Source organism: Astatotilapia calliptera, chromosome 3 (assembly GCF_964374335.1).
Source record: "Astatotilapia calliptera chromosome 3, fAstCal68.1, whole genome shotgun sequence".
NCBI lineage: Eukaryota > Metazoa > Chordata > Actinopteri > Cichliformes > Cichlidae > Astatotilapia > Astatotilapia calliptera.
Genome location: NC_137424.1, coordinates 56,755,236 through 56,767,369, shown reverse-complemented (window position 1 = coordinate 56,767,369; position 12,134 = coordinate 56,755,236). Strand labels below are relative to the sequence as shown.

The 12,134-nt window shown below is 39.7% G+C and overlaps 2 protein-coding genes across 3 annotated transcripts in view; both read right to left on the bottom strand.

Moving 5' to 3' along the window:
- Positions 1-1,677: 1,677 nt before the first annotated feature.
- Positions 1,678-3,911, bottom strand: LOC145423377 (tripartite motif-containing protein 16-like protein). Its single transcript, XM_080295780.1, has 2 exons — positions 3,820-3,911; positions 1,678-3,163 (listed from the first exon to the last, which is right to left on the bottom strand). Exons 1-2 carry the CDS (start codon positions 3,909-3,911, stop codon positions 2,275-2,277), a joined length of 981 nt encoding a protein of 326 aa, XP_080151906.1. The 3' UTR covers positions 1,678-2,274.
- Positions 3,912-4,054: 143 nt separating this feature from the next.
- The window catches only part of LOC113018254 (protein NLRC3-like), a 28,505-nt gene continuing 20,425 nt past the window's right edge, over positions 4,055-12,134 (bottom strand). The window contains exons 6-7 of one of the 2 annotated variants that reach the window (XM_080298566.1): positions 5,920-6,170; positions 4,055-5,815 (exon numbers count right to left, since the gene is read on the bottom strand). In XM_080298566.1, the coding sequence (XP_080154692.1) occupies positions 5,926-6,170 (245 nt within the window). In that variant the 3' untranslated portion in view covers positions 4,055-5,815; positions 5,920-5,925. Of the gene's footprint in view, positions 6,171-12,134 lie in introns of both variants that reach the window. The other variant, XM_080298565.1, reaches the window with a different exon arrangement.

Here is a 12,134-nt window from a genome sequence, read left to right as displayed (position 1 = left end):
CAATGTCTGACGTTTTGACAAACACCGGTTCAGGAAGCGCTCCTCTCCTGTTCAGGTGGAGTAGTTTAGTGGACCCGGTTTGTATAAACTGCAGTTTCCTGTTCTTTGAATTTAAATTGTTGTTCTGCTAAATGCAGTTTGTCAGTCTGAAGATATTGTAGCTGCTGCTGAGGGATATCCTGCTGTTTTGTTCTCAGTTTGTTTTCCTGTTTTGTGCTTCTCGTTTGTTCTCGGTTGTGTTGCTGTAGTTCTTTTTGCTGCTGTGTGCGTTGGTTTGTGTTCTCTGCATTCAGTGTGGTTTTGTGCAGTTCTGTCACTTGAGCAGTGACCATGTTCGATGTCTTAAATGGAGCCTTAATAATTTAAAGTGAGTGTGTGTGCACCTGTTTGAGGTGGGGTTAATTGTGTATTGCTTTTCTTTGATGAAGCATTGTTTAAATTTGTGTGTCTTGAAAAGTTGTGAGGTTAATGCGTTGTTGTTGCACGATTTTGTTCATGTAAAGTTCGAGGTATTTGTGGCGGGGTGTGGTTTGTGGCTGCAGGGGAGGAGCAGCGGGTTCAGGGTTGTGGTGTCAGTGAATGCTGCTTTTGTCAGCCGGCAAACATCATCTAATAATTCTTCCCTGTTTCAGTAGCACCCCGGACTGATCCAGGACCGGATTCCCTTCACGATTGAGTGCACGTTCAAAAGCGCCTGAGTTGATCTATTATTTTTTGTTTGTTTATTTGATGGATCCGCCTTCCCCTTGTATTGACCATTCTCACCTGCTGGTAAACCTCAGTCCTGAAGTCCTCTTCCCTGTATGGTTGAATTTGTAGTTTTGTTTTTTGTTAAAGTTGCTTTCTCTGTCTGAATAATAAATCTTGGAAGCACATCTCCTGCCTCACTTTACTGTAAAGAACCTTTGTTCAAAGAAATAAACTGTTGGTAGATCCACTTTTTACAACGAACCATACATCAGTAAAAATCTAACTCAAATCCAGTACAAAAAATATCTGAATAATGTCTTTAGAGTTCAGATACAAACACACAGTAGCGGAGTTATCTGATTCAGGAGATACAGAGTCCACGGAAGGGATCCCTGCAGGGATCAAACATCTGATCAAACACCAGGGTTGGACAGAGACTTTCTAATCTGACATCACAAAGTTATTCTGAAGCTGTAAATCTAATTGAAAACTCCCCAAAACTACTAAGAGAAAACCCTTAAAAGGTTCAGTGATAGAAGAAAAATGCTTTACATATAAAATCAACAGAGGTTCCTGATAAATAGACTAATAAACAGAGAATAGCTGAACAGTTTCTGTGACACAGACGTAAAAATGCATAAATGCTCCATGATTTTCATTTCTATCCATCATCTTGAACACTGACTATAAATGTGTTCACTTCATTATTGTGTGATTTGGTTTCTTCATGTGTCTCCTTGAGTGCAAATAAAGGACTGTTAGAGTGTGTGCTGTGTGTTTGTCTGAAGCATGACAATCCTTTCCAACAAGTATTTCCAGCTGTTTGTCTCCACTCTGCACTTTAGTCTTTCTTCCTGTCATGTCTGTGTTTGTCCACCAGGTGTCTCCCTCAGGTCATTTTCTCCAAATCAGAAGCTTCAGATTTGTGGAGACGCTCTGCCTGCCAGACACAGCTCAGGGCAAGAAACATGTCTATCTTCCACAATATACAGGCCTGAATCATTTAGTGTTTATATTTCAATGTATAAACGATCGAGTGTGATCAAAGTTTTCATATGAAAAATAATATTAAATGTCAAACATTAAGTATTTAAATTTCGTTACATTTTAAAAGTTCAAACCTCAAAGACATTAAGTTTACAGTCATATATGATCAAGAAAACCAACAATCTTCACATTTCAGAAACTGGAACCAGCTTTAAATGTGACTAAAATAATGATAAAACAATCAATTCTCTAATCATTGACTAACTGATGAATCACTGCAGCTCCAATATATTGTTGCATTTGACAACCCACTACAGCAACTACAGAATAAAAGCACTAACCAGACTGATGACAGATTTCAAACATGCTGAATATGAAGAGTAGTATCATTTAAACTCACATGATTATCAGCCATAAGAACAAATTCAGATTTATATTGATGTAAGGTATATAAATGTAAGTACAGTTTGAATCAGTGCAATATTATTTTCACACATCAATGGACCACTGAACTTCTCAGCTTCTAAAATGTAAAGCCTCATTTAGAAACTACACAAGTACATATAATGGTCAGGGATCAACATGAACCTGTCTTCTCTATTTGACTTTAATCAACTCTGCAGTGGATCCAAGTCCATAAAGAAAAAGTCCAGCATAGAGCGGCTGAGTGAATGTGGTCTGGACTCTGTGGAGGAGAGTCATGGTTTCAGAGAAGCTATAGAAAGACAGAATACCTGCTCTGTGATCCAGGTACACTCCTACTCTGGAGGACCGAGGACCTGAGAGGACAGTTCGGACTTTGTTGTGCCAAAATTTACAACTGTTTGTGTCACAACGTAATGCCCAAGATTTGTTATTGTTTCCAAATCCACATTCATCGCCCGTCCCTGTTCTGCTGATATTCTTATATGCGACTGCTACACGAACTCCTCCTCCTCTCCACTCCACCTCCCAGTAACAACGTCCAGTCAGACTCTCTCTACTCAGGACCTGATACCATACAGTGAATCTGTCTGGATGATCAGAATAAGACTGTTGTTGTTTCATTCTTGTTACTTTTCTGTTCCCCTCAGATAATAACAGATGTGTGTTTGCTGTGTTTGGATCCAGTGTGATTTCATGTGAATATTTTAAGAATCCAGCTCTGGTCTTTGGCTCTGCTGGTGACAGTAAAACATCCACTTCAGTGACTGTCAGTGAGATGTTTGTCCATTCCTCTCTCAGAATGTCCTGTAGTTTATCTCTGGTCTCTGACACAGCTGCTGTCACATCCTCAAAGTAGCTCAGAGGACGAATATTGATGCTGGATGAGTGTGTAGACTCACTGAGTGCTGACAGTGAGGGGTAGTTGTGTAGAAACTGGTTGTGATCCTCTGTGTGTGAGAGCTGCTCCAGCTCGCCGTCTTTCCTCTTCAGCTCAGCGATCTCCTGCTCCAGCTTCTCCTGAAGCTCTTTGACTCGACTCACTTCAGTTTCCTGCTGGGATCTGTCAAGGAAGGAGTTTTACCTCAAAATAGTATTTGGAGAAAAGTCGAAATGTGGAGATTACAGTTGTTGTTTCCAGCCAGACAAATGCCACAGCAGCTATACCCTCACAAAATGCCTCAGTGAAACAAAACAATCAGCTGTCTTATCGTGTCTTGTGATACAACATGCATCCTCTTCATTGCACAAGGGTGTAAACATCGATATCCTTGCTTCTGTTCATTGCCAGACATTTCATTTTATACAAATCCAGCCAACAAGTTTGTGTGTTTGTTCCCTTCTGACCAGATGCAGCTTTCTGCACCACCACATGGCCTTATAACTCTCACCACTGTTTATGTGCTAAAAGAGAAATACATTTAATAAATACCAATTCTGAAGTAGAATTTCGCTAACTCATCTACACAAGTCATTTAGTAGACTGTATATAAGCCATAAGAGTTTTGTCTACAAACAACTGTTAACTCCACATTTCCACTTCAAAAAAATAATAAAATAAATCAGTAATATATATTTTTATTTATGAAACCTCTAATAATTTCCCTTTTATATATTAATCACAGTCGAAATGTGTGTGTGTGTCCTCCCATGCTCAGAAGTCTGGGCGCTTAAGTTAATTTGCCAAGTTTGCAAGTTAGCAGCTAAGGAAGAACAAACTTGGAGTATTTGATGTTGAGAAACAGCTCTTGTCTTTTGTGGCTCACTTTGTTGCTGCTGCAGCAGTGGCATTGACATGAACTCTGCCTCATGTGTTCAGAGAGCTACACACATCACCAAACTTGAAGGAGCTGTGTATGTGTGCTTTGCTTTCATTTGTGTTTCCACCTCTGGCCACCAGGTGGTGCGCTTTTGTGTTTTCTTTTCAGCTGAGTTGTGTTTTAGGTCCCGTTAGTCAGAATCAGAAGGGTTTTATTGCCAAATGTTGAGCAGGTTTACAACATTAGGAAATTGCTGGAGGAGACAAACAGATATTTCAAATTTAAACCATTTAAACTGGCTCAAATAAAAGACCTCTTTAGTAACTCGGCTCCAAACAGACACTGACAGCAGAGAAGGAAACTGTTTACAGCTTAAAAAACAAACAGTACTGGAATCCACCTGCTGGAGGCGCTGTGAGCTCACTGGACCCAATCAAACAGATTAAAATACTCCTGTGTACTTTCCTCTTTCTTCAATCCTGACCTTTTCAGATTATTTTTTTATCCTACTCTCATTTTCAAAGATGCATTTTTTCATTTATTTACAGATTTTAATTATTTTAGTTAAATGAATCCAAACAGTCACTTTTAAATACACTCTAAGAAATAAAATGTTGTATTTACTCCACCCAGTTATATTAACTGGTTCCACACAACTGGGTTAGTGAAATATAAAATGTATGATACATTTAACTTGAAAGAGAAATTTTAAGTACATCTGATAAATCTACTCAACCAAAACAAGCTCTACTGAAACTATAGGATTAAATCACTTTAACAGAATCGCAACTTACTCTATGCAAGTTTGTAAATTAAATAAATCAAGTTTGTTAATTAACCTAACTTTAATAACACTTGGTGTGTATACTACACACATATATACACGGGAGAAGTAAACATACACTGACAGAATCTGCAAGAAGTCAAGAAGAAAAAATCCGACTGTTTTCATCTTGATTCTTTTGTCTTCACTTTTCCGTTTCTGTTACAATTCATGAGTCTGTTTTAACACGGAATAAAAACCAAATCTGAGCCTGTAAAACTGTTTCTGTTCAGTCAAGAAACACAGACTGGAGGTCATCTATAAGTCAGACTGTTTTTATTGATTATGAACTGAAGAGAGACGTCTCCACAGCGTCCAGTTAGCCATAAGCTGCTCTTCTTGTATCAGCAGTACTAGAAGCTACATTTGGATCAACACAGACTAATAAATGGATCCAGAACCATCCAGATCAGTTGTTGTGAAAACTGGTCACATAGTGGTGATATTGCTTTTCTCCAGGAACTAATTGTAGTGAAATGTTACTTAATTTGCATAACAAGAGAGAGACACAAATGTATAGTTATGCAATGTAAAAAATTAAAGACGCCTAAACACAAAATATTTAGAGCCTGCAGCGCTCATCATCACAAAGTCTAACCAACAACGTCTAAAATGTCTAAATTATATGTTCCAAAGATTTCATCCATCAGTCTAAGCATGATTAAAATGTGTATAATGCAACAGATTTAAAAATACAGTTCCTCTTTCCTCAGCACTAAAAGTCCTGTGGGTATTTAAACTGCAGTATATAAGTAACAACTGATATCTGCTCTTAAAAAAGGCACCAAAGACAATAAGATGATTAAAAAAAATTTCAGGAGAATCAGTTTTATCCAACATCTCTCGACTGAAAAACAAACTAATATATGTACGAGACAGTTACCTGATATACTAAGTGAGGAAAAGTGTGAAACACCAATGTGAGAATATTTCTCTGCACAGTAAGTTCATTATTCTGAGTCAGCACAGAGGTGGATACTAGAGTCAGGCTTCACTCTAAACCCAGCATATACAGGTTCAGTGAAGGTGGTGTTGAAGGTGTGCAGGTGGATCAGTTTATCAGAGGAGACACTGTAGAAGGACACAGTTCCTGCAGAACAGTCCACATACACTGCTACTTTGTGAGAAACAGCTGAGGGGAGAAGAGGGATGGCTCTTAAATCAAATTTGTGACTTACATAGTAACCTTTATCATCACTGCAGTTGAGACTCCAGGATTGATGAGTCCTTCCAAACCTGCTTTCATCCTCTTCTCCTTTCCGTCTGATTCCTCCATAAACTACAGCAACATGAACCTCTCCTCTCGACCTCCCAGTAACAGCGACCAGTCAGACTGTTAGTACACAGCAGCTGAGGCCAGTGATCAAAGCTAAGATCATGATCAGGATACAGCTGATCTTCTTCCACATGCGTCACCTCCTTGTTGTCATCAGACAGTTTGAGGTTTCTGTGTGCTGTGTTTGGATCCAGCGTCAGATCACAGAAATCTAAAAGGAACCGTGACAAAAAATGTAGAACAGTACAAGATTGTGTGAATGCAGCTCATAAATCAAAAATACTTACATTTCATTAGACCTGGTCTCATCCACTGGACTCCTTGAGGCTCCACACTGAAATGAGCACATTATCTTTTAGTGTGCAGACGTGGCCTTTATATTCTCTGATTCATCTTTTCTAGAGAAATAACCTTGTGTTTTATTTTATCTCTTAATAAAGTCAAAACAGATATACACTTTCTACGGTTCTAGGGTTTTATGTATCAAAGCACAATTTAAAAAAAAAAATCATCTGGTCCGTACCAGGTTCTTAAATTACCTAAATACAACCTGACAGTGAGTATTAGACATGTAAAAAGGTCAAAATAATATATAAAAATCTGTGTGCACACAGTGCACAGGAATTGAATAACTTAAGAGGAATCGCTTTATGAAGAATTCTAACTTTTCACATGACTGTATCAGCTCTGCATGAAATAACAAATATTTACTTCACTTTTATTTGGCACCAAAATCCTGTTTCAAAGCTTACAGTAGTTCTGCATTTATTGGCATGAAGGCACACAGTAAGCTCCAGACTGAGAATAAGTCTGGGAACCCAATCTGACCCAAAACATTGGCAAGGGGTGACAATGAATCTGGTACGGAGGGGGACAATGAAACAAAAGTGTTACAGTTTCTCAACCAGGTGAACTAAAACTAAAACTTCCGGTATGATGGCGCCTGTGTTTGGCTCTCCCGCTGCAGGGTGCAGTTTGTCGCGCTCTACTACTGTTGTGTTATTTTTTTCTGCTCTACTGTTCTCATTCAGTTTTAATGATGTATTTGCTGCCCTGGTGTATGATCGCCTGGCTTTGCTATCCATCCGATCCTCTATGATGCCTCACGATGTCTCGTCATCCTCTGGCATTTTTCACCCTTCTCCATTAACTGGATCCTTGTCAGGCGATTTCGGTGGTTCCTCTAGACCACGGAGAAGGAGAGGGAGAAGAGGAGGTTTTCAGGTAAAGCTCAGGCTTTACTGGTGGCGTGGTTTGGCTGATAAGCGACGTCGAGCGTGCGTTGTCTCCTGTGATTAGAAAAGCTCCATGGAGGGGGACTTGTTTTCCACGGCCTTGTTTGGATACGCTGGGCCCGGCTCTTTGTGACCAGGATGATGTATTTTGGACACAGCATTTGGAGTTTTGGGATGTTTGGGGTTTTTTTTTCTGGTTTGTACTTTCGATTATTCTTGTTTTCATGATTATATATTCTGTATTGGTTTCATACTTTTTTGCAGCAGCATTTCAGCAACCTCTAAACTCAGTCCGAGTCTTTCTCCTGTTGTTTATGAGACGTTTCCACCAGAAGTGTCAGTGGGAATAACGGAGCAGGAGGGAAAGTCTTTGTGGGTCATTCATCATCATGTAAATATGATGAGGATATTGTGTGTTCAAATTCAGCTGTCTAAGTGTGTGGTGAGTTCATTGAGAGAACGTGTGTCCAGCTTGTATTCCTGTGTATATATTGTCTGTGTTTCACTCTGCTCGTTGTTGCCCCCTCCCTCTTGGTGCATGTAATCTCTGTTAGCCTGTTTGGTATTACAGTTTTTTCTGATTGCTTAAGCACATTTTTTGTAACTATTGGCTAATTTTACAAAACTCTTCACACAAATAAGAAAACCTGTCACCCAATCATCAAAACATTGTAGTTCTCTTGCAAAAGCAAACACAGCTAGATTAACTCTTCACACCTTCGTAAAAATGGTGTTTCCGTATCAAACAGTACACACAAGCCATCATCTACTAAGCACACAATGCGCCAACTGCACACTGATGGTATGAATACAAAACACATCTGGCGTTTGCCTTCCCTGTGCACAAGGTAGGCTATGTCAGTTTGAGCTCATGCTTCTGTCATAGATCCATAAGCATAGAGGGATCCAAACTTCAAGTACTGGTGTTTATTCAAACACATCAAAACAAACAAAAGTGTTTATTTCCAAGTATATGATTATTTGCAATCGCCATAATGACTATATGGGTTACTTGGTCTGCAGTGAACATGCTTCCTCTGCCCCAGCATCTGGTCATCTAGCAATTCTGTAAAGTAACAATTTCAGTATTTTTACATCAATGGTATTGGTGTGTTTCTCATTGGCATATGGCAGTGCTACAAATCTTAGTGCAAAGTGACTGTACTAACCGATTCTCATTTCAAAATGTCCTTATGATGCTTGCTACAGTGTAGCGGCTCGAGTTAGGCTGGACCCGTTGGCCAGTCAAGTTGTTCCTGTTATTGTTTTTGTTTTGTAGCTTCGGTTATTTCCAGCCTCAATAGAGCTACTGAGTCCTGCATGCAGCGTCCACTCATTTTTGAGGATGAAGTCACTTGATGCTGTGGATAACATTTTTAGAAACATTTTGATAATATCTGCAAAAAAAAACTGGAAGAGAGAAGTTAGTCTTTTGACTTTTTGAGGTACCTTGTGTACTAAGGTACTCATTTACTAAATAGAAGACATCCTGGGCTTTCCACTGATATTTCATGTGTTTGGGTGGCCTCTTTTAGCTCCAAAGAAGAAGGAAAACATTAAAAAGTTCAATGAGAAGAGTATTTTTTTCTCGATTCTCAGGAGGCTATGACAGCAAACATCCCAATTAAATCAATATTTATTTAATTACACTTTGAATCTGAGTACTTAATTGAATCGAGAGCATGTATTATTCTTCTCAATCATAATTACAGTTTTTTCTGATTGCTTACAGTTTTTTCTGAATGCTTAAACCCTAACTGTGATTCCTGTAGCACAATCTCTAAAACTATTCAGACTTATAGCAAAACCACTCACTGAGTTTGCAAAACTAAAAGCACAAAAACTGCTTTGCACTCAGTTTGCAATTTTGTAACACACACTTTGCAAAACTGTAGGCACAATTCACTGCACAACACTCAATTACCAAATTTCCAACACACTCCTAGCAAAAGTATACACATGTATGGCTATCATTAACACTAATTTGCCAACTGTCTGGCACACTTTCACATGTGAAAACTGTCTTAGATAATTAGTCCACTTTGCAATCAGCCTAAGCACTATGAACAGGCCACAGGTAAGCTGTCCATGTGGAGTACAATGGAAGGAGCAGTAAGAGCGAGAAGAGTGAGAATCAGAGGAGGCCGAGGGAGAGGACGTGGAGGTGAAGAGGTTGGAGGAAGAGGACGTGGAGGTGAAGAGGTTGGAGGAAGAGGACGTGGAGGAGCAAGAAGAGGACGGAGGAAGAGGACGTGGAGGAGCAAGAAGAGGACGAGGAGGGGAAAGAGGAAGGGTAAGAAGAGTACAAAACAGAATAACTGATGACACCAGAGCTACAATAGTGGACCATGTTATCAACCATGGGATGACCCTGAGGGAAGCTGGCCAACGTGTTCAGCCTAAACTGAGCCGCTACACTGTGGCAAGCATCATTAGGACATTCCGAAATGAGAATCGGTAAGTACTTTGTAGCACTGCCATACTCTAATGAGAAACACAACAGTACCATACATGCAAAAATACTGAAATTGTTATTTTACAGAATTGCTAGACGTCCAGATGTTGGGGGCAGAGGCAGAATGTTCACTCCAGAGCAGGAGACCCATATAGTGAACATGGTGATTGCCAATAATGCAATAAGACTGCGTGAAATACAGCAGCGCATAATGGATGATGACACCATCTTTCAAAATATACACAGTGCAAGCATTTCTACACTAAGTCGTGTACTTGCGCGCCACAGAATAAGAATGAAGCAAATTTACAGAGTTCCTTTCGAGAGAAACACAGAACGTGTAAAGCAACTGCGATATGACTATGTGCAGGTAAGCTAGTGTCATTGGTTCTGAATTTGGAAGTGCATACTGTAGTGCTGTGCATGGGCCTGATGTGTTGCATTTGTTTCGTCTTGTCCAGAGAGTGATGGAACTAGAAGCAGATGCAATGGGACATGAGCTACTTTTTGTAGATGAGGCCGGTTTTAACCTCAGTAAAACCAGGAGACGTGGCAGGAACATCATTGGACACCGTGCCATCATCAATGTCCCAGGACAACGTGGTGGTAACATAACCATGTGTGCAGCTATAAGCCAAAATGGTGTTGTTCACCATCATGCAACCATAGGCCCATACAACACTGCACACATTATTGCATTCCTGGACACCTTGCATGACATGCTCACTGTTCAGAGACCAGAGCAGACCCGATATGTCATCATATGGGACAATGTTAGTTTCCATAGGGCTGCTTTGGTCCGCAACTGGTTTACAGACCACCCATCCTTCATGGCACTCAACCTCCCTCCATACTCTCCATTCTTGAATCCCATCGAGGAGTTCTTCTCTGCCTGGCGCTGGAAAGTGTATGACCGTCATCCTCATCAACAGGTAGCCCTTTTACAGGCAATGGAGGAGGCATGTGGAGATATTGACCAGGCATCATGTCAGGCCTGGATACGGCATGCAAGGAGATATTTTCCCCGGTGCCTTGGACTGGAGGATGTCGCATGCGATGTGGACGAAATTTTGTGGCCGGACCCAGAAAGACGACATGATGTAGGCTGATTGTCTTTTTTTTCCTTTTATTTGTGGCATTCCTATTTTGTGTTCTGACTTTGTCTTGGTTTTGATGAGTGTGAATAAACACCAATACTTGACGTTTGGATCCTTGTATGTTTACATGACACTATGACAAAGGTGTGACCTCAAATTGACATCTGTACACAGAGAAAGCGAAAGCCAGATGTGTTTTGTATTCATACCATCAGTGTGCAGTTGGCGCATTGTGTGCTTAGTAGATGATGGCTTGTGTGTACTGTTTGATACGAAAACACCATTTTTACAAAGGTGTGAGGGGTTAATCTAGCTGTGGTCGCTTTTGCAAGGGAACTACAATGTTTTGATAATTGGGTGACAGGTTTTTTTATTTGTGTGTAGAGTTTTGCAAAATTAGCCAATAGTTACAAAAAATGTGCTTAAGCAATCAGAAAAAACTGTAAATACTGAGTCCAGATCAGTTTGATGCTGCAGACTCTCCTGATCAGCTCTGTGGAGACATCATGAAGAAATTAGAACCATTTAGCACATAAATACAAGCCACAGATTTCTTCTTCTACTGTTAGATGATCATCCTGATTAAAACAAGCACAACTGTGCTGTAACAAACCTATTATGTCAATTTATAGACTTATTTATTTAACTCCACTAGTCCAAAACTAACAGGTCAGTGATGGTTCTGTACCAGTGTTCTTGTAATGACCATATTATGGATATTTCCTGCACATTGCATCATCACATTAAAAAAGTCAGATTCGTGTTGATGTGTTGAAGTGTTTCATTTTAAGTTTGACCTTTGTGCCTTTAAAATACAAGGAAGAGCATCTTACAGCAGCAGCTGAAGTTTTTTTCTGAGTATAAAAACTTATAATACACATAAACAAAATCATATGATGACACTTTGAATCAGCCTACACTCGGCTACATCTGTGGTGTTCAGTGTCCAGATGCTGAACAATAAAATGATCATCTTATGGTCTGTATTTGTATAGCGCTTACTATCTTACTACATTATAATCCATTTTGTCTTGTTATTCCATGCAGGTCATATAAAAAAGGACCACTGGTGAAAAATGTAATGTCAATATTACGGTTAAAAAAAAAAGATTTGCTGTGGTCCTTTATCAGTTGTGTTGATGATTATGAGAATTATTTAATATTTAGAGAAATCCATCAGCTCATATCGTGGCATCCAGCACCACACATACAGCTGCAGATCATTTCACCTTCCTACGCAAAACTGGCAACCGCATCATACTGAAACTCTCATTTACCAAATAAAAGAGTCAAACTAACTGCTGACACATTCCTGCTGATTACCACATAAATTATAATCAGTGTGATGCCCAGTGCAGGGGATGCAGGGCTGTTAAAATAGATTTATT

Bases quoted from the DNA above. Each gene is read 5' to 3' on its own strand.
- LOC145423377 (XM_080295780.1), bottom strand. From the start codon at position 3,911: ATGAGGCAGAGTTCATGTCAATGCCACTGCTGCAGCAGCAACAAAGTG. The intron at 3,164-3,819 runs GTTTGTTCTTCC...CTTCCTTGACAG, and splicing joins CTCAACATCAAATACTCCAA to ATCCCAGCAGGAAACTGAAG.